Genomic DNA, 23,253 nt, shown 5'->3' on the forward strand with positions numbered 1-23,253 from the left:
AAACTTGATGAGAACCCCAATCTTCACACTCTTATACAGTAAATTTTTATGCTGCACCTTATTAAGTAGAGTCATAGTGTATATAGCACCAAAAAAGACCCTTCGGCTCATTTCATCCACGCCAACCTGACCTGCCTCATCTCAACTACTTGACCATATTCCTCTATACCTACTTCATCCATGTACTTGTTCAAGCTTGTCTTAAACAAATCACATTAGCCACTTCTGCTGGCAGCTCATTCCACATTTGTACCACCCTTTGTGTGAAGAAGATTCCCCTCAGATTCCAGGAAAGTTTGCTAGTACTGCACCAGCACTGGGGGGAGGTGCAGGGTATAATTTAAAATTGTAGTGGGATGGGAACCAGAGCACCATATCAGTTAGTGGAGTAGGTGCGAGGAACGATTTTGTTAGGCCTACATACTTTGTCAGGAATTGAAAGGTTGAGCATGGTGAGAAGTAATGTTCTGAGTTGTATATTTTGATGCAAAGAGTATTGTAGGAAAGAGTAATGCAAAGAGTATTGTAGGAAAGAGTAATGCAAAGAGTATTGTAGGAAAGAGTAATGCAAAGAGTATTGTAGGAAAGAGTAATGCAAAGAGTATTGTAGTATTTTGAGGGTTCTAAAAGAGGTGGCTCAGGAAATTGCGGATGCATTGGTAATCATTTTCCAATGTTCCTTAGATTCAGGATCAGTTCCTGAAGATTGGAGAGTGGCTAATGTTGTCCCACTTTTCAAGAAGGGAGGGAAGGAGAAAACGGAGAACTATCGCCCTGTTAGCCTAACGTCAGTCGTGGGGAAGATGCTTGAGTCCATTATTAAGGACGAAATAGTGGCACATCTAGATGGCAGAAATAGGATTAGGCCGAGCCAGCATGGATTTACCAAGCGCAAATCATGCTTGACTAATCTGTTGGAGTTTTTTGAGGGTGTAACAAGGATGTTAGACGAGGGTAAGCCAGTAGATGTTGTGTACCTAGATTTTCAGAAGGCATTCGATAAGGTGCCACATAGGAGATTGGTGAGTAAAATCAGAGCTCATGGCATTGGGGGCAGGGTTTCAACATGGATAGAAAACTGGTTGGCAGATAGAAAGCAAAGGGTAGCAGTGAATGGGTGTTTCTCAGACTGGCTGGAGGTGACTAGTGGGGTACCACGGGGCTCTGTATTGGGACCACAGCTCTTTACGATTTATGTCAATGATTTAGATGAGGGCATTGAAAACTATATCAGCAAGTTTGCTGACGATACTAAACTGGGTGGCAGTGTGACATGCGAAGAGGACGTTAGGAGAATACAGGGAGACTTGGATAGGCTGAGTGAGTGGGCAGATACTTGGCAGATGTCATTCAATGTGAATAAATGTGAAGTTATCCACTTTGGAAGCTGGAACAAGAGGGCAGAGTATTGTCTGAACGGTGTCGAGTTAGGTAAGGGAGAAATGCAAAGAGACCTAGGAGTCCTAGTTCACCAGTCAATGAAGGTGAATGAGCAAGTGCAACAGGCAGTGAAGAGGGCAAATGGAATGTTGGCCTTTGTTACGAGGGGAATTGAATACAAGAGCAAGGATGTTCTTTTGCATTTGTACAGGGCCCTGGTGAGACCACACCTGAAATATTGTGTACAGTTTTGGTCTCCAGGTTTAAGGAAGGACATTCTGGCAATTGAGGAAGTGCAGCGTAGATTCACTAGGTTGATTCCTGGGATGGCAGGGCTGTCTTACGCAGAGAGATTGGGCTTGTACACGCTGGAATTGAGGAGATTGAGAGGGGATCTGATTGAAACGTTTAAGATAATTAAAGGATTTGATAGGATTGAGGCAGGAAATATGTTCCAGATGTTGGGAGAGTCCAGTACCAGAGGGCATGGATTGAGAATAAGAGGTCAGTTATTTAAAACAGAGTTGAGGAAGAGCTTCTTCTCCCAGAGAGTTGTGGAGGTGTGGAATGCACTGCCTCGGAAGACGGTGGAGGCCAATTCTCTGGATGCTTTCAAGAAGGAGCTGGATAGATATCTGATGGATAGGGGAATCAAGGGATATGGGGACAAGGCAGGGACTGGGTATTGATAGTGAATGATCAGCCATGATCTCAGAATGGCGGTGCAGACTCGAGGGGCCGAATGGTCTACTTCTGCACCTATTGTCTATTGTCTAAAGATGGATGCATTTAGGGCTTGGATCAGTATGTGGAATTATGACATTGTAGTCATTAGTGAGACTTGGTTGTAGTAGGGGCAGGACTGGCAACTCAGTGTTTCAAGGTTCCATTGTTTTAGATGTGACAGAGTGAGAGGGATTAAGGGGAGAAAGGTGGCATTGCTAGTCAGGGAAAATGTCACAACATTGCTCATTTCGAACAGACTGGATAGGTCATCTGGTGGGAGTTTATGGGGAGCAATGAAGAATAAGAAAAGTATGACTGTGTTAATGGGATTATATTATAGACTATCCAGCAATTATATTATAAACTACCCAACAGTCCATAAGATTTAAATGAACAAATTTGTAGAGAGGTTGCATGAAATATAAGTTTGTAATAATAGGTGATTTTAACTTGACACATTGACTGGGACTCTCATACTGTAAAAGGGTGGGATGAGGAAAAAGTTCGTTAAATGTGTTAAGGAAAATTTCCTTAATAGAGGTCCCAACTAGAGAGAGTATGATGCTAGATCTCCTATTGGAGAATGCAACAGGGCGGGTGACAGAAGTTTGTGTAGGGGAACATTTTCCATCTAGTGATCATTGCAGTTGGTTTCAAGCTAATTAGGTCTAGGCCTCGGGTTGAGATTCTAAATTGGAGAAAGACCAATTTTGACAGTATCAGAAAGGATCTGGCAAGTGTGGTTTGAGATAGGTTGTTTACTGGCAAAGATGTTCTTATTAAGTGGAAAGCCTTCAAAAGTGAAATTATACAAGTACAGAGTTTTTATATGCCCTTCAGAATACAAGCAAGGAGAACAGGTTAATGGAACCTTGGATTTCAAGAGACGTTGAGGGCCTGGTTAAGAAAAAGGAGGTGGTGTATAGCAGGTATAGGCAGGAAGGAGCAAATGAGATACTTGAGGAGAACAGAAATGCAGGGGGACATTTAAGAAGACAATCAGAAGGCCTAAAAGATCAGGAAGTTCCACTAGCAGACAAGGTGAAGGAGAATTCCAAGGGCTTCTACAAATATATTAGGAACAAAAGAATAGCAAGGGTTAAAATTGGTCTTCTGGAAGATCAGAGATATCTATGCATGGAGTGAGAAAGATGGGGAAGATAAATGGACTTTTTTGCATCTGTATTTGTACAATGAGTCATAGATTTGAGGCAGTGCAGCAGAGAGGGCATGGACTCTATAAGATCACTGTCTTGGGGCAAATTAGGGTGGATAACCCTTCTAGGCCTGACGAGGTGTATCCAGTGCAGAAACTGCAGGGGCCATAGCAGAGCTATTTACAACATCCCTAGACATAGGCGAGGTGCCGAGCTAATGTTGTTTAAGAAAGACTTTGAAAATAAATCAGGACATTATAGGAGAAGGAGCCTGACAGCCATAGTAAGTAATGGAAGGTAATCTAAAGGACCAGATATAAATAAGTATTTGGACAGACATGGACTGATTAGGGATAGTCAGCTTGGCTTTGTGCATTGTGAAACCAATCTAATAGTTTTTTGAGGAAGTCACCAGGAATAGTAATGAAGGCAAGTGTGTGGATGTTGTCTACATGGACTTTAGCAAGACTTTTGACAAGGACCCAACCCACATGGGAGGTTGTTCAAGAGGGTTTGGTCACTTGGCATTCAAGATGAGGTAAATGAATTGGATCAGACATTGGCTTCATGGGAAAAGCAGGAGGCTGATAACAGGTGTTCGAAATTTTTACAAGGATGTTGCCAGAACTTGGGGGCCTGAGTAATAGGGAATGATTGAATATTTTAGAACTTTATTCCCTAGTGTGTAGAAGAATGAGGGGAGATTTGATGGAGGTATTCAAAATTGAGGGGTATAGACAGGGTAATGCCAGCATGCTTTTTCCACTGAGGTTGCATGAAACTACAACTAGAGGTCATGGGTTAAGGGTGACAGGTGAAATGCTTAAGAGAATATGAGGGGGAAATTTTCTTTCACTTGGGGTAGTGAGAGAATGGAACAAGCTGACAATAGAAGTGGTGAATGTGGGTTTGATTTAAACATAAGAGAAATTAGATAGGCACATGGTTGAGAAGGAAATGGAGGGCTATGGTCCAGGTGCAAGTCGAAGGGACAAGGCAGATTAATAGCTTGGCATGGACTAGATGGGCCGCAGGGCCTATTTCTGTGCTGTAGTGTTCTATAATTATTTCACCATTCGCCTAAACCTGTGACCTCTTGTGCTAATTTCTTTAAATATACTGGTAGTACCCTTTTATGTCGGATCCCAATGTTACATATTAAGCTATAACTGCACCATAGTTTACTCCTTTCTGAATCCCTCTATTATATTTGATGCTTTTCAATGCGCTGGCACTACTTCAGAGTCCAGGGAATATTAATGGACTACAACCCACAGAAGGGCTAAAGAAAATTAGTAGGAATGTGAGAAAATTTTATTGAAAAGATTGAGCCTAATAACTTGCAAATGTAATAAATTGTAACTTTAGAATTCTTGCATTGGCCTCTTCAAATCAGTACTGATGCAAGAATATTGGAACTTTGTAAACTTGAACACATTTAATGTGTGTTTAAAAACTTCAGTTTTGGTGGGGGAAAAATCAGGTGACACTTTATCAAAGCCAGGAACAGTTTATCTTAATTTAAGGGGCCGTGGCCTGGGACTTGTTCATAGGGTATCTTGGACTATCCAAACTACCAAACACCAAAACCTTGTGTTTTCTCACCAAGTACTGGGTACTCTTCCCTCTATCAACTTCATTGCTACACCTAGGTACTTGTCATAAATGACTCATTGTCCTTGAATGAAAAGAATTGTTGTTGTTTCTATTTTCTTGATTAACAAACAATTTCAGCTCCTTTTGATTTCTGCAGACCATTCAAATAAGTGACTACTTTGTTGGTGGTATTGTAAGGTTTATCTTGACACATTTATGGTTTATTTCATTGTTCCAGAGGCATTTGAAATTCCTATGATACTGGATTGAGCTGCATTTGTTCTTAATTTTGAAGTGATAGACAATGCTGAAAGAGGATAATTAATAATGCACTTTATCACATTCCAAAATGCTTTACAGTCAATTTTATAATGTAAACACATCAATAAGCAGAGAGCAAAGATCCACAGTTTGTTTTGATTGATGGAGAAGGTGCAGGTCTCTGGCCAAGTTCCAAGCTCTTGTATATGACTTGACATCACCTGAACGATGGACAGAAAAAGAGAGCAGTCTGTTATTTATGGGATATTGTAATGCTGCCTCAGTTCTGAATTGAAGTCGCAGTTAAAATTGTCTTCCGATGTATTGCTTAGACATTCACTCAACCAGAAAATGATTCTAGCACGAACTGTATACAGTGCCTGTATTCAGCCCCCACAACAACTTAAAAATTTTACTCTCATTTTCGAAATTTAAAATATACTGAAGTTGGATTTTTGAGCTAATCTACCCAATGTTATGTATCATGTCAAATCAAAAGAAAAATCCCAAAACCTGTCAATAATTTACTAAAAGCTAAAGCATGAGAAAGTCTGCAGCTGCTGGAAATCTAAGCAGTACATGTAGGAAAATGGAGGAACTCAGCAAGTCGGGCAGCATCCATGGAAATGAATAGATAGTTGATGTTTTGGTAGAGACCATTCTTCAGGATTGAGAATGAAGTGGAAAGATACAAAAACAAAAAGGAGGAGGGGATGGAGGCAAGCAGGAAGGTGAATAGTGAAGTCAGGTGGATGGGAAAGGTCAAGGGCTGGAGAAGAAGGAATCTAATTGGAGAGGAGAGTGGATCATCGAAAGGGAAGGAGGGGAAGCAATAGGCAAGTGAAAAGAATTAAGAGGCTTAGTGGGTGATAAAAGAAGAGAGAAATATAAGATGTTGCTCCTCCGCAGGTGGAGGCCATGGACTGACATGTCAGAACAGGAATCAGAATTAAAATGTTTGACCACTGGGAAGTCCTGCTTGTCGCAGATGGAGCGGAAGTACTTGACAAAGCAGTACCTCAATTTATGAAGGGTCTCCCCAATGTAAAGGAGGCTGCATTGGGAGCACTGGATGCAATAAACAGCCCCAGCTGATTTGCACCTGGGGCCCTGAATGGAAGAAAGGGAGGAGATGTATGGGCAGATGCAGCACCTTGACCACTTTCAGGGATCAGTGCTGGGAGGGAAATTAGTGGGGAGGGATGAATGGACAGGGGAACTGCGGAAGGAGTGATCCCTATAGAAAGTAGAGAGGGTGGGGAAGTAAAGATGTTTAGTGGTAGGATCCCTTTGGAAATTAAAAACTGAAATTGAGACTGAAAAAATATACATTCCCTTTGTAATTACTATACTAATATTCCTCATTAGCTTACCAGCTCACCCAGTTTTATGATTTAGAAATTGGAGGATATCCTGTTTTCAATGATTTCATAAGAATACTGCAAATGCACCCTCTCTCTCCAAGGTCCAACAGGATGGTAGATTTTCAACAGACCAAACCTAATCTAAATGAAGGCAAAAGCACATTCAAAAGAAGTCAAGGAAATGAAAATAGAGAGGGACAAATCTGGGGAAGGATACAAGACCATCTCAAAGGCACTGAACATAACTTGGAACTCACTGTGATCCATTGTTTTAAGAAACAGTGATAAAAAGTATGAAACCATAGCCACACTGCCTAGGTCAGGTTGCTTCTCTAAACTTAGTCACCAGAGAAGAATTGCACTTGTTACTGAGGTTACTGTGATGCCAGTAATCACTCTGAGTGGGCTGCAGAAGTCAGTGGCTGCAATTGACGATGAAGTTCATGGATCCACAGTCTCTGAGGCCTTGCACAAAAAAGAGTATTTATGGAAGAGTGGCATGGAAGAAGACCTAGTGCATATCTTTGCCCGAAAAGGCATTGCGAAGTGTCATGTAGAAGATACTGTAAAAATGTGGAAAATCTTGTGGTCAGATGGGATTAAATTGGAACTTTTTGGCTTCAACAAGCGGTTATGCGGTGTAAATCCAATACTGTGCATCAATTACGCAACACAATCCCTTCTCTAAAGAATGGTGGAGTTACCATCGTGCTGTGGGCATGCTTTTTCAGTAGCAGTGACTGGAAATCTGGTCAGGATTGAAGGGAAGATGAAGATGAATGCTCCTAAATACAGAGATCCTGGATAATAACCTGCTAGTTCTGCCAGAAAGCTTAAACTGGGAAAGAAGTTCGTCTTTCAGCAGGACAATGACTCAAAGCACACTGCCAGGGCAACCATGGGGTGATTTCAACTGAAGAAAGTTGATGTCCTTAAGTGGACCAGCTAGAGTCCTAACCCTAATGCGATTGAACATCTCTGGAAAATCCTGAATATTGCTGTCTGTCACTGTTCACCAACTAACCTGATGGAGCTTGAGCAATTGTGCAGTGAAGGATGGACAGATCTTGCTCCATCATGTTATACAAAGCTAATAAAGACTTATCCAAAAAGGCTACTGGTTGTAATAGCTGCGAGAGTTAGTTCAACTAAGTAAAGGGGATGAATAGTTTTGAACTTTTAACATTTCAGTTTTTGAATTTTTAGTTTTCCTTCCTTACAATTTTCCCAGTTTATTGGGCTGTACCATTTACAAAAAAGGAGCATGTGATTTACAAATACAAATTCTCAGATAAAATGATGAAAATCCCTAGTTGTAATACCCATTCATATGAACACAGGATTGGGGACTGAATACTTTTTCAAGGCACAGTATGCAATACTTCTGGGTTGAATCTCTAAATCATACATTGATAGGCTGTTTATACCAAATATTTTCTAGCTGTAGGATATGTCTACTCCAACTGCAAAACAATTAAAGATCTTGTTAATTTTTCACTTCATATTTTGGGTGATTAATTTCCTGAGTGAGTAATGGAGAATAACAATAATTCAGAAAAATAATGGAGAATTTGAGCAAGATAATTCTCCTACTGAATAGCAGTGAAGTTGTACATAGAATACCCCTCCACTACCATTTGGTTGATCTAGTAATGTGCCTCAATAAATTGTAAATTGTTGCAAGAGGTGACATCTATCAAGTTGCCTTAAGCTGCATTGAGTTAATTAACAATTTGGTAAGCTCTTGCATATAACATACTCCTGTGATCTTATTCAAGGTATGCTAATGTAAACACTTGTGGTATGTAAGCAATGATATCTTGGCATGTGAGTCCAAGATTGTGCTCCAGGAGCACTGGGTGAAATGAGCAAATTTTAAGCTTGCTTGGATTTATGATATCCCCATTAATTACTTAATTATTCCTCCCTCATTTCCCTGTAGACCCGCAACTTATTTTCTCTCGTATGTACACCATTTGTTTTCTTTAATTCCTTTTTTCTTTGTCTAAACATAAAGGATAATTTTCACTAACTAATTAATCTTTGCAATGACATGGGTTTCCACCAGATGTTCTGGCTTCCTCCCACATTGCAGAGAGATTGTGCTGACTCTACACAGATAGCACTCGAGGTCAGGATCCGACCTGTGTATATAGAGTTAAGAGGCAGTGGAGCAAATTGCTGCACCATTATGCCATCTGTATGTGCTACAAAATGAAAAAGGGAGAAGACCACACTGCTAGCTCTGGTCACTTGTCCCGTAAAGTCTTTCAGAATCCAAAAGTCACTGTTAGTAATTTTAGTCCAAGTAGAATCTATGTTGTGTAGTGCAATCAATTGTACTTGTGTTAAATATGAGTGAAAATGAAATAATTCATGCCAGTGTATGCTTTATCAGAGAATTTAGTAACATAGTTTTTTAAGAGTTTCATTAGGTGCCACATTTGGTTGTAATTTTCCTTTTATAGCGGTAGAGAGAGTTCCGACCTCATCTCCAACCGATGAAAATAGAAGTATGTGGATCATTGTGGCTGTGCTTGTACCAGTGATTGTGGTCATCATCATCATCATGATTCTGTACTGGAAGTTCTGTCGAACAGACAAACTGGAATTTCAGCCGGACACCATGAGTAACATTCAGCAACGACAAAAAGTAAGAAATTATATAAATCAAAGTCTATTGATGTTTCTAGTTGCAGAGCTTATGGTGAAGGACTGTAGTTGGATTTGAAAAGAATTTGGTGTTATATGTAAGGAAATAGTAATCAGGTTAATCGTACAGTAATTTTATAAGAAACAAAAGGAACGACAGTTTGAGTCATGAATTTGATAAATCAGAATTAGGTTTATTATCATATGTTGTAAAAGTTGTAGTATTGCAGCAGCAATACAGTGCAAGTCGTTTAATGTCATTTAACTATATACGTGTATATAATGTATATAACCATATAATGTACAAAGAAGTGAGACAAAATTTCTCCAAACCTGGATGTAAAGCACAGCAGTACTCATGACATACAATAACTTATGATGAGGATAAAATCTGCAGATAAATCACATGTAAATAACAAACTAAAGTGCATTAATATTAAATATTGTAAAGTACAGAACAGATTAACCAGTGGCGCTTCGAATACAATGAGGCAGGGAGTTCAGAAGCCTAATGGCCTGGGAGAAGGAACTGTTTCTCATCCCGACCATTCTTGTTTTTATGCATTGTAGTCTCCTGCCTGATGGGAGAAAGTCAAAGAGGATGCTGGATGGATGGGTGGGATCTTTAATAATACTAAGGGCTCTGCGCATGCAACACTCCTGATAAATGTTCACGATGGATGGTAGGGAAATCCTCTCAGCTGTTCTCACAATACTTTGTTGGGATTTCTAGTCTGAGGCTCGACTGCTCCTATACCAGATGGAGATTCAACTTGCCAGGATGTGCTCAGTGGTGTTCCTGTAAAATGTAAAAAAAAACTACTAAGTTACAAAAATAAATAAGCAGTGTATAAGACAAATAGTGAGTTACTATTCATGGACCATTTGGAAATCTGATAGCAAAGAGAAAGAAGCTGTTCTTAAATGTTGAGTATGGTTCTCCTGTACTTCCTGTCTGATGGTAGTCACAAGAAGAATGGTGAGAGTGTCACAAGAAGAATAATGGGCAAGGAGGGTTATGCCCATGATGGCTGAGTCTACAACCCTCTGCACCCTCTTGTGATCCTGTGTATTCGAGGCTCCATACCAGGCTATGATGCAGCCAGTCAGAGTGCTCTCTACTGTACATCTGTAGAAATATGCGAGAGTCTTTAGTGGCAAAACAAGTCTCCCCCCCCCCCCCCAACTCCAAATGAGCTAGAGCTGCTGTAGTGATGGATTCCTCTGAGGCATTGACCCCAGAACTTGAAGCTGCTCACCTTTTCAAACACTGACCTCTCGATGAGGATTGCTGTGTGTGTTCTCCTGACTTCCCCTTCCTGAAGTGCACAATGAATTTTCTTGGTCGTTCCGAGGTTGAATTGCAACATCATTCAGCTAGCCAGTTATTGCTACTCCTGTACACCTCATTGCAATCTGAGATGCTGCCAACAGTATGATGTCATAGCGAATTTATAAGATGGGGTTTGAGCTGTATCTAACCACACAGTTATGTATAGAGAGACAGAGTCCAGTAGGCTAAGCTTGCATCCTTGAGGTGTGCCTGTGTTGGTTGTCAAAAAGAAGGAGCTGTTATCTGCACTGACTATGGTTGCCTGATGAGGTTAAGGATCCAGTTGCAGAAGGAGGTACAGACACCTGGGTTTCAGCTTATAGGTTAGTAGTAAACGCCAGGCTGTAATCGATAAACAGTAGCCTGACATATGTTTTGCTGTTGTCCAGGTATTCCATAGTCAATTGGAAAGCCAGTGAAATTGCAACTGATGTATTGTGGCAGTAGTTTCAGGACTGTGCTCAGGTAGGGGTTAATTCTAGCCATGACCAACCTCTCAAAAGCACTTCATCACAGTAGATGTGAATGCTACTAAGTGATCACTACTGGAGCAGCTCACCCTGCTCTTCTGTAGCACTGGTATGATTGATGCCCTTTTGTAGCAGATGGAAACCTCAGACCACAGCAATGAGAGCTTGAAGTTTTCCTTGAACATTTCAGCTAGTTGGTCATTACAGGTGTTCAGTGCCATATCAGGCACACCATCTGACTCTGCAAGGGTTCACCTTCTTGAAGGTGTTCTGATGTCATTCTCTGAGATAGAGATCACATGGTCACCAGATGCAGATAGCGTAATAATTTAAACAGTAAAGGTGTGAGGAGGGAAAAGACATTTTATTTCATCCTAGAATGAAAGGTACAGCAAAAGGCTGTTAAGTCTCTTTTGTCTCATTCATCCATGCAACAGAAATCTGTTTTGGTTGAATTACAGTCAGGTGATAAGAATGGCAGTTGAACAATAATGGAAAGGTTATGAGGATAAAAAGAAATAAACTCTGTGACAAACCTGTGTAATTAATTATTTTCAGCACCTATTTTTAATTCAGATTTCCACTATATTATATTTTTGCTTCTGTGTTGTTGAATCAAGCAGTATGTTTTCTGAAATCTTGCTCCAGGATCTGTAATGGAATAACCTGCCGAGAAATATTATGTCCTTGGAAGATGTTTCTCAGGTTGAAAACTTTAGAAACATACTGGAATTTGGTGATGTGACTTAAATAGAAAAGGGAAACAATAACTAAACAGAAGGAGGAGGGAAAAATTGATGCTGGTGGAAAATGTAGCTCTCTCTTATGTAGTCATTAGAATAGTCCTATTTCCAAACTGAGGTTTTGCTTATCTTTATGAATACGTTGTTTAGAAAATGTGGAATTTAAACACTCAAAAGGAAAACGAGCTCTCTGTTTCTAGTAGCAGTATATCCTGTTACCCAGCAACTCTTAGATAATGTCAGTCATCAATAATAGAAAGGATGCTTTGTGCTAAAGCAAGGGATCTCATGTTTCCAGAGTTCTATAAAATGGGCAAGTTGGAGCGATTAAAAGGATGAAGTATTCTCTGTGTGCGCGAAAACACGGTATTTAAATGAGAAATAATTTTATCGATGTGAACAATTAGTGCACTAATTGTGAATATATGGGGATGGGAATAGGCTACTTGGATTCAGTAGATAGTTCCATCTCTCTAGATCTTAGCTGACCTGAGACCTAATCCGTATATCTACCCTATTCTCCGTCTGTCCTTTAGTATCCTTGCTATTTTAAAATATGGAATTGAGCATTTTTGCAGAAAATGGCCAAACTTTCCTGTCACAAAGAAGAGAAAATCTGCAGATGCTGGAAACCCAAGTTACACACGAAAAGTGCTGGAGAAATTCAACAGGCCAGGCAGCACCTATGGAAAAGAGTACAGTCAACGTTTTGGGCTGAGACCCTCAGCAGGACCTGCAAAAAAAGATGGGGTCAGAGTAAAGGGTGTGGGAGAGAAGGAGATGGAGAAGCACAAGGTGATAGGTGATACTGGGAGGGGAAGGGGTGAAGTAAAGAGCGGGGAAGTAGATTGGTGAAAGAGATACAGGGCTAGAGAAGGGCAAATCTAATAGGAGACCACGGAAGAAAGAAAAAGGGAGAGGCACACCAGAGAGTGGTGATGGGCGGACAAGGAGATGAGGTGAAAAAGGGAAATGGGAATGGGGAATAGGGAAGGGGATGGGGGGATTAGCGGAAGTTTGTGAAACCAATGTTTGTGCCATCAGGTTGGAGGCTACCCAGACGGAATCCAAGATGTTACTCTTCCAACCAGTGTGTGGCCTCACGTGACAGTAGAGGAGGCCATGTCTGGACAGGTCGGAATGGGAATGGGAAGTGTATTGTGCTGTAGATTTTCTGTTTCTATGTTAAAATGGGTGGCCACTGGGAGGTCCCTCTTTTTCTGGGGGACGGAGTGTAGGTTCTCAGTGAAGTGGTTTCCTAGTCTGCACTGGGTCTCACCGATATACAAGAAGCCACACTGGGAGTACTAGATACAATAGATGGCCCCAACAGACTCACAGGTAAAGTGTCGTCTCACCTGGAAGGACTGTTTGGGGCCCTAAATAGTAGTGAGGGAGAAGGTTTAGGGGGCAGGTATAGCACTTGTTCTACTTGCAAGGATAGGTGACAAGGGAGGGAGATCAGTGGCGAGGGACAAATGGAACAGGGAGTTGCATAGGGAGCGCTCCCTGCGGAAAGCAGAAAGTGCAAGGTACCCAGAGGGAATATGAGGTGGTGTTCCGCCAACCAGAGTGTGGCTTCATCGCGACAGTAGAGATGGCCGTGGATTGAAATGTCAGAATGGGAAGTGGAATTAAAATGGTTGGCCACTGGGAGATACCGCTTTTTCTGGCAGACGGAGTGTAGGTGCTCATTGAAGCACCTTCCATGGCCTTCTGTCCTCTCCTGTTAGATTTCCCCTTCTCAAGCCCTGTATCTTTTACCAATCAACTTCCCAACTCTACTTCACCCCTACCCCCCTCATGATTTCACCTATCACTTTGTGTTTCTCCCTTCCCTCCCTCCACCCTTTTACTCTGACTCCTCATATTTCTTTTTCCAGTCCTGATGAAGAGTCTTGGCCCAAAATGTCGACTGCACTCTTTTCCATTGATGATGCCTGGCCTGCTGAGTTCCTCCAGCTTTTTGTGTGTGTTACCCAAACTTTTCCCAATCTGCATATGAAAGTATTTCTTAACATTATTCAAGTTAGATATGTTTCCAGTTTTCAAGCCATGCCGTCCAGAATTAGACTTCACAGCAGTGGCAGTGATTTCTGTTTATGTATCTTTTTCAATTATTTTTAATGTGTTAGAAGTTTAAATATCTTCCTTGATGAACTCTTCATTTCACAGGCTGCCTTGTTGTGGTCCTTGCACCTTTTTGTTTACCTACTCTGCTCTTTCTCTGTAACTATAACACTATATTCTGCAAACATGAGGAAATCTGCAGATGCTGGAAATTCAAGCAACACACTCAAAATGCTGATGGAATGCAGCAGGCCAGGCGGCATCTATAGGGAGAATCACAGTTGACGTTTCAGGCTGAGACCCTTCATCAGGACTAACTGAAAGAAAAGATAGTAAGAGAATTGAGAGGAGGAGGGGGAAGTCCGAAATGATAGGGGAAGACAGGAGGGGGAGGGATAAAGCTAAGAGCCGGAAAGGTGATTGGCAAAAGGGATACAGAGCTGGAGAAGGGAAAGGATCATGGGATGGGAGGCCTAGGAAGAAAGAAAGGGGGAGGGGAGCACCGGAAGAAGATGGAGAACAGGCAAGGAGTGATTGTGAGAGGGGCAGAGAGAGAAAAAATGGAGGGGGGGGATAATAACTAAATAAGGGATGGGGTAAGAAGGGGAGGAGAGGCATTAACGGAAGTTAGAGAAGTCAATGTTCATGCCATCAGGTTGGAGGCTACCCAGACGGAATATCAGGTGTTGTTCCTCCAACCTGAGAATGGCTTCATCTTGACAGTAGAGGAGGCCATGGATAGACATATCAGAATGGGAATGGGACGTGGAATTGAAATGTGTGGCCACTGGGAGATCCTGCTTTTTCTGGTGGACAGAGCGTAGGTGTTCCGCAAAACTGTCTCCCAGTCTGCGTCAGGTCTCACCAATATATAGAAGGCCGCACCGGGAGCACCATACGCAGTATTTCACACCATCCGACCCACAGGTGAACTGTCGCCTCACTTGGAAGGACTGTCTGGGGCCCTGAACAGTGGTGATGGAGGCAATGTAAGGGCAGGTGTAGCACTTGTTCCGCTTACAAGGATAAGTGCCAGGAGTGAGATCGGTGGGAAGGGATGGAGGGGACGAATGGACAAGGGAGTCACAATAGGGAGCAATCCCTGCGGAAAGCAGAAGGGGAGGGGGAGGGAAAGATGTGCCTGTAGTGGGATCTTGTTGGAGGTGGCGGAAGTTACGGAGAATTATATGTTGGACCTGGAGGCTGGTGGAGTGGTAGGTGAGGACAAGGGGAACCCTATACTGAGTTGGGTGGCAGGAGGATGGTGTCAGAGCAGGTGTGTGTGAAATGGGAGAGATGCGTTTGAGAGCAGAGTTTGATGGTGGAGGAAGGGAAGCCCCTTTCTTTAAAATAGTGGTCGCTAACCCATCGATCACAATCGACTAGTCGATCTTTGAGACTTTCCCAGTAGATCCCGAAAAAAAAAAGAAAAATAAATGCACAAATACTGTTGAGAGATAGTTTCTGGGTTGCAGGGTTTTAGTTCCGTTCTTTCTGCCCAGTGCGCATGCGTGTAGCTCCCCTGCACTACACAGTATAATTCAGTGGTCCCCAACCACCAGGCCACAAGGAAACGATACGAGTCAGTTGCACCTTTCTTCGTTCCCTGTTATGCCCACTGTTGAGCTTGAACCCACGCGAGGTCATCAGTTGCCTAAATGCAGTGATACCCTTGCGCCTTGTGGCTTCGCACGGCCGACGGGAAGTGCCGTCGCTACTGACCTGGAGCGCTGCCTCTAAACCTGTTTAACACACTGAATGTTCATGGGGAACCTGGTGCTAAAATATTCGCAGACGACCTAATTTGGGCTCAGCGATTTGTAAGTATCAGAGCAGCTACCTCGCTGCAATCTACTGAAACAAACTTTTGTCATCCTACAAGGGGGGTGCGCGTGCCTTATTGCACTCCTCGCTTGGTCACTTGCTCACTCTGGACTGTGACCGCCGCAGCCCCGGCACAGGGACCTCCGGCCCTGAGCTTGTCCTCTCAGCCGACCCACGACCAACTGCACTTGGCCAAGGCGTCTGGCCGCGGGCGGGCAGGAGGCTGTCCGAGGCAATGAAGCCCTCAAAACTGCTTCGGTACCTTGAGTCCAAGCGCTCCGCACTTAAAGACAAACGCGTTGAGTTTTGTGAGTGGAAAAAATGTGAGCAAGTGGGACAGAAGCTAAGTGCCGAGAGCTGCGAAAACTAAATTGTGGAATAGACTGGACATAAGGAACCTGCTTCGAGTATCGCTGTATTCCCGTCGTGTTTACCCCCCCCCCCACTGTCGGCCGGTCCACAAGAATATTGTCAATATTAAAGTGGTTCGCAGTGCATAAAAAGGGTGGGTACCCTGGTGTTCATACATTATTTCTACTTCCGGGTTGCGGGGTTTTACTTCCAGTCTTTTCTGCCCTGGTGCGCGTGCGTCTAACTAATTGATCTGGGGTCGATCTTGCCTTGAACTAAGGCTGAGGTAGGGGATCTTGGGCTTAAAAAGGTTGGTGACCACTACTTTAAAAGGAAGACACCTCCTTCGTCCTGGAATGAAAAGCCCCATCCTGAGAGCAGATGTGGTGGAGACAGAAGAATTGCGAGAAGGGAGTGGCATTTTTGTAAGAGACAGGGTGGGAAGAGGAATAGTCCAGGTAGCTGTGAGAGTCCATAGGCTTATAGTAGATATCAGTAGATAAGCCGTCTCCAGAGATGGAGATAGATCAAGAAAGGAGAGGGAGGAGTCGGAAATGGACCAGGTGGGTTTGAGGGCAGGGTGAAAGTTGTAGGCAAAGTCAATGAAGTCAACAAGCTCAGCATGCATGCAAGTGCAGTCGTCCACGTAGCGAAGGAAAAGTGGGGGACAGATATCCGTCCTATATTCTGCATGCTTTTGTGCTTTTCTCTTTGTAACATTTCAATGCACATGTGTTTTGAAATTATCTGTATGGACAGAAAGCAAACAAAAGTTCTTCACTGTATTGTGTGTGACAATAATAATATGAAGAAAAGAAAGATCAAACATGGTTTGTATGGTTGTGCATAGCTCAACCATTTTTCTTGTTGGATGTTTGCACCTCAAAAGTATATACTTGTTGCATATAAAATACTAATTGCTGTTTATGATGTATATAAATGACCTGGATGAAAATATAGACGGATGGATTTGTAAGTTTACAAATGATACAAAGATTGTTGGTGTGGTTAGCGTGAATGACTGGCAAAGAGTACAGCAAGATAAAAGTCAGTTGTAGATTTGGACGGAAATGGCAGATGGAGCTTAACCTGGCTGAATGTGAATTGTTGCACCTTGGAAGGTCAAGTGTAAAGCGACCCTTAACAGTATTGTGGAGCAGAGCGGTCTTGGCATCCAAGTTTGTAGCTCCCTGAAAGTAGCTACACAGGTTGATAGGTTAGTTAAAAAGGCAAATGGCATGCTTGCTTTTATTAGTTAAGGCACTGAGTTCAAAAGTCAGTAAGTTATGTTGCAGCTTTATAAAACTCTTATTTGGGCTGCATCTGGAGTATTGTATACAGTACTAGCCGACCCATTAAAGGAAGATGTCAAGCCTTTGGAGTGGGTAATGAAGAGGTCTACTGCGAAGCTGCCTGTATTAGAGAGCATGTGCTCTACTGAGAGGTTGGACAAACTTGGGTTGTTTTCTCTGGAGTGGCAGAGGCTGAGGTGAGATCTGATAAGCGGTTTATAAGATTATGAGAGGTATAGACCGAGTAGACAGACGGTATTTTTTCCCTGAGTTTGACATGTCTAATTCCAGAGGACATGCATTTATTGTGAGAGGGGATCATTTCAAAGGAGATGTGAAGGGCAAGTTTTTTTTTGCCCAGAGTGGTGGGTGCCTAGAATGGGATGATGGTAGAGGCAGATACATTGGAGACTTTTAAAGAGATGTTTAGATAGGCATATAAATGGAAATATATGGATGTTGTGTAGGCGGAGGGACAAGTTTAGTTTGCAATAGATTACTAATGTACTTGGTTTAGCACAGCATTGTGGGCTGAAAGGCCTGTTCCTCTGCTTAATTGTTCTGTGTTTTATTATGAATGTTAGTCATTGTGTATGTTATGCCTAATAATGTAGTTTTCCAGTGCACAAAAGCCAGCTTGTGCCTCATATCTTTGTAATTTGCTTTGTTTGATTCATGGCCCAGCTTTTGAATTGAACCAAGTCATTTCCAAAATTTTAAATATTTTGATTCATAGTCCTGCTTTTAAAATAGCCTATTTCCCATAAGTTCTTTAATATTCTGATATAACAAACCACCTCAGGTACATTTCATGAATTTGTCCTTTATGCTGTTCCTCAATTGTTTTTATCTGGTCTATGTGAAGCTATGATTATTGTTTTATCCTTATTGTGTCTTTGATTTACTGTTTTATGTTTTGCCCTGCATTACCACTGTAGTTTTCTACCTTTAGTTATTTCTTAACTCAACTGAAATTGGTATTGCCTCTTGGTTTTCTCCGATCTGTTCTCTGTACTGCCTTCCTCCCATTCTTGATCACCAGGATTATCCCTGCTTTTCCATTTTGCCTGACTCGTGTGAAAGTTCAACATCCTAGTGTATTTAATTCCCAATTTTAATTTTTTTGTTTGGCCTGTCCTCACTAGATGTTCATGTCTACCTTCCAAATGTGGTTGGACACTGGTTGGAAATCAAAAATACTTATCTGATCTTTTAAAACATATTTCTCTTCAACTTACTCTCTTTTAAGTACGCTTATTTGCAATTTCCTAACCCATCAAAAACCAGGAAGGAGTCTACTGCAGTAGAGTAGAATAGAGAAAATCATCTTGTTTTTAATTCTCAGCAGTGAATCTCAGCAATGAATTTCCTAGTATATTAATTCCATTCAAATTAACTCTTCACTACATTTTGACACTTTTTTATATTTGAGCAACAAATTTTCTTTCTTTTTCAATCTTTTTATTGAATTTCATATATATAAAGAGAAACATAACATAATATAAATAGGTTATAAATGCATTAGTTTTAAAGTTAAATTTATAATAGGATAACAATATCTTATTAAATATCAACCAAAGAAAAAACTTATAATAAACAATCAAACCTATTTTGATTGAACATGAAAAAGAATAAAAATAGTCATCAAAAGAAAAAAAAAGTAAAAATGCACGAAGAAATGTATATTACAAAAAAAATAAACCTAAACTAACATGGGCAATAATACCAGTTTATATGAGTATGATAGTGTCAAAAACTCCGGAACTCCATACCAGAACAAGAATAAAAAGAGAAAAGGTCTGGAAGAGGCCAAATTAATTCATATTAAAGTGTTGAATGAACGGTCCCCAAGTTTCTTCAAATTTAATTGATGAATCGAAAATAGTACTTCTAATTTTTTCTAAACTCAGACAAGAGATAGTTTGAGAAAACCATTGAAATGTGGTAGGAGGGTTTACTTCTTTCCATTTTTGTAATATAGACCTTCTGGCCATTAATGTTACAAAGGCGATCATTCGTCTAATTGAAGGGGAAAGTCGACTACCATCCTCATTTGGTATACTAAAAATTGCAGTAATAAAATGAGGTTGTAAATCAATATTCCAAATTGAGGAAATGGTAGCAAATATGTCCTTCCAATAGTTATGTAAAGTGGGACATGACCAAAACATATGGGTCAATGAGGCCACATCTGAATGACATCTGTCACATTGAGGGTTAATATGAGAATAGAATCGAGCAAGCTTATCTTTAGACATATGAGCTGTATGTACGACCTTAAATTGTATTAAAGCATGTTTAGCACATATAGAAGAAGAATTAACCATTTGTAAAAATTTTTCCCATTTTTCTGTTGATATATTATATTGAAGTTCTTTTTCCCACTCTTGTTTAATTCTACCTGATATTTCTGGTTGTATCTTCATAATCCTATTATAAATAAAAGCCACTAATCCTTTCTGACAAGGATTCAGGGTAAAAATCATGCCTGAAAAATCTATCAAAGTTGAATTGGGAAAGGATGGTAAAACTTTATATAAAAAATTTCCAATTTGTAAATATCTAAAAAAGTTAGATTTAAGTAAATTAAATTTGTTGGAAAGTTGGTCAAAAGACATCAAACTACGTTCAAAAAAGGGATCACGAAAACATATTATACCTTTCCTTTTCCATATGCTAAAAGCTTGATCTGTTAAAGAAGGTTTAAAAAAGAAGTTAAGTAAGATAGGGCTATCAAGAACAAAGTTTTTCAGAGTAAAAAACTTACGAAACTGAAACCAAATTCGTATTGTGTGTTTGACAATAGGATTGGATATCTGTTTATTGAGTTTAACTAAATCAACCGGAAGAGAAGAACCAAGAATGGAGAATAAAGAATATCCTTGTGCAACATTACATTCTAAATTTACCCACTGTGGGCACAATGGTGAATCCAAATCTAGTTTCCAATATATTAAGTTTCGAATATTATTTGCCCAATAATAAAATCTAAAGTTAGGTAAAGCTAAACCACCATCTTTTTTAGATTTCTGTAACTGTCTTTTACTTAACCTGGGATTTTTATTTTGCCACACAAATGAGGAAATTTTTGAATCAATGTTATCGAAGAAAGATTTAGGAATAAAAGTTGGTAAGGCTTGAAATAAATATAAAAATTTTGGTAAAATCATCATTTTAATAGCATTAATCCGACCAACTAATGATAAGGATAAAGGAGACCATCTAGTAGTAAGTTGTTGAATTTGATGAAGCATGGGTAAAAAAATTCAGTCTGAATAAATCTTTATACTTCTTAGTAATTTTTATACCTAAATAAATAAAGTTATCAGTAACAACTTTAAATGGTGTCCTGTCATTCAATAAAGTTTGCTCATTAAAAGGAAATATTTCACTTTATCCAAATTTAATTTATAACCAGAAAAACTACCAAATTGAACCAACAAAGATAGGATAGCGGGAATAGACCTATCAGGATCAGAAATATATAACAACAAGTCATCAGCATAAAGTGATAACTTGTATAACTTTTCATTACGAGTAATACCAAAAATATTAGGAGATTCACGAATAGCAATGGCTAAAGGTTCTAATGTGATATTAAATAATAAAGGACAAGGGACAACCTTGTCTCGTACCACGAGATAATTGAAAAAAAGAGGATCTATAATTATTTTGTAAAAACAGAAGCAACAGGTTTATAATATATTAATTTAATCCATGATATAAAATTAGAACTAAAATTAAAATTTTTCAAGGCATTAAATAAGTATGTCCATTCAACTCTATCAAAAGCTTTTTCAGCATCTAATGAGATAACACATTCTGAGGTTGTGGGTGAAGAAGTATAAATTATATTAATCAATTTTCTAACATTAAAAAAGGAATACCGATTCCTAATAAAACCAGTTTGGTCTTCTGAAATAATCTGTGATAATACTTTTTCTAACCTAATAGCTAAAATTTTTGTAAGAATCTTAGAGTCTACATTTAATAGCGATATAGGGCAATAAGATGCACATAAAGTAGGATCTTTATCTTTTTTAAGAATTAGAGAGATAGTAGCTTCATAAAAAGACTGAGGTAATCTCTTCTTAGTAAATGCATCATTAAAGATTTCACATAACCAAGGGGAAAGCAAAGAAGAAAAAGTTTTTAAAAATTCTATAATATAACCATCAGGACCAGGAGCTTTCCCTGAATTCATTGATGAGATAACCTCTCCTACTTCGGCCATAGAAATAGGAGCATCAAACACACTTCGATCTTCATCTGTCAGTTTGGGAATATTTAAATTGTTAAAAAAATTATCCATCATGGACAGATCGCCATCAAATTCTGATTGATATAAAGATTTATAAAAATCTTGAAAAGTATTATTAATTTCTTTATGATCAGTAGTCAGATTACCGTCTTGTTTATGAATTTTAATAATTTGTTGCCTAGTCGAAATAGCTTTTAATTGGTTAGCTAACAATTTACCAGTTCCATCACTATGAATATAAAATTGAGCCCTGGTCTTGATTAATTGATTCTCAATTGAAGAAGATAATAATAAGCTATGTTCCATTTGAAGCTCAACTCTCTTCTTATAAAGTTCTTTGGTAGGAGTAACGGAATAAATCTTATCAATTTCTTTAATTTTATCCACCAATAAAGCTATATCTAAATATCTTTGTTTTCTTTTACCAACGGAATATGAGATAATTTGTCCACGGATAAAAGCCTTGAAAGAGTCCCAAAGTATTCCTCTGTCAATCTCTTCGGTATAGTTTGTTGAAAAAAAATAAGTCAATTTGTTGTTTTATGAAGGTAATAAATTCTGGATCTTGAAGCAAAGTAGCGTTGAGTCTCCAAGATCTAGTATTAATGGAAGAGTCCGAAATCTTGATAGATAACTTCAAAGGTGCATGATCCGAAATGGCAATAGAATCATATTTACAATCAGTAACATCTGTTAATAAACGATGATCAATAAGGAAATAATCAATTCTAGAATAACTATGATATACATGTGAAAAAAATGAAAATTCTTTATCTTTAGGGTTCAAAAACCGCCATATTTCAGTAATTCCCGAATCAACCATAAAAGAATTAATAAGTAAGGCTGATCTATTCGGAAGAGTTCGAATAGATTTAGATCTATCCATCAAAGGATTCAGACAGCAATTAAAATCTCCACCCATTATCAACATATATTCATTTAGATTAGGAAGGGAAGTAAATAAATGTTTAAAAAATTCAGGGCAGTCAAAGTTTGGAGCATAAATATTAACTAGAACCACTTTTCGATTAAAAAGTGAACCAGTAATCAACAAAAATCTGCCCTGTAATAATTTCATGATGTGTAAACGAAATTGAGGGGTCTATAAAAACAGACACACGCCTAATTTTGGCGGTACAATTCGAGTGAAATTGTTGATCCTTCCAGAACCTAAAAAAGCGTTGATTATCCTCCCTCCTAATATGGGTCTCCTGTGCAAAGATAATATTAGTATTCAGTCTATGGAATACTTTAAATATTTTTTTACGTTTAATCGGATGATTTAAACCATTAGTATTCCAAGAGATAAAATTAATAGACTTATCCATCATGCCAATATTGATTGTGTATATCATAAAAGGTTAAGAAGACACATAACCCATAATTCAGGAAGAAGAAAAAATGATTCAGGAGCAACTGGAGAAAATGACACCTCAACAATATTAATAATTTAAAGTTGGCCCATAAACTAAAAGCAAAAAAATAAAAAGCAAAAGCGTGAGAAAAGATCCCTACCCCCTCCCCCAAACCCTTGAAAAAAAGCCAAGTGGCAGGCGCACAAACTAATACTAATATTACCCCCATTTCAAGATAGCATCTCTATGAAAAGATAAAAAGAGATTATAAAACACCCAGATTTAAGTACAGGGTTGCAAAAAAAAATAATATTTATCAATCAAAATAAAAAAAAGTAATATAATAAAGTAAAAGATCATTAATTAAAAAAGGATAGACGTTAAAGTTTGAAACAGTGTAATATGCCTTTAAAAAAGA

The 23,253-nt window shown here is 39.5% G+C and overlaps 1 protein-coding gene across 6 annotated transcripts in view; it reads left to right on the forward strand.

Moving 5' to 3' along the window:
• The window catches only part of LOC132398401 (UPF0606 protein KIAA1549-like), a 277,859-nt gene that overhangs the window by 198,781 nt on the left and 55,825 nt on the right, over nucleotides 1–23,253 (forward strand). For all 6 annotated transcript variants that reach the window (XM_059977777.1, XM_059977775.1, XM_059977776.1 and 3 more), the window contains one exon: nucleotides 8,953–9,137. In XM_059977777.1, the coding sequence (XP_059833760.1) occupies nucleotides 8,953–9,137 (185 nt within the window). The remainder of the gene's footprint in view (nucleotides 1–8,952; nucleotides 9,138–23,253) is intronic.

The sequence above is a fragment of the Hypanus sabinus genome, chromosome 8, assembly GCF_030144855.1.
Source record: "Hypanus sabinus isolate sHypSab1 chromosome 8, sHypSab1.hap1, whole genome shotgun sequence".
Lineage (NCBI taxonomy): Eukaryota > Metazoa > Chordata > Chondrichthyes > Myliobatiformes > Dasyatidae > Hypanus > Hypanus sabinus.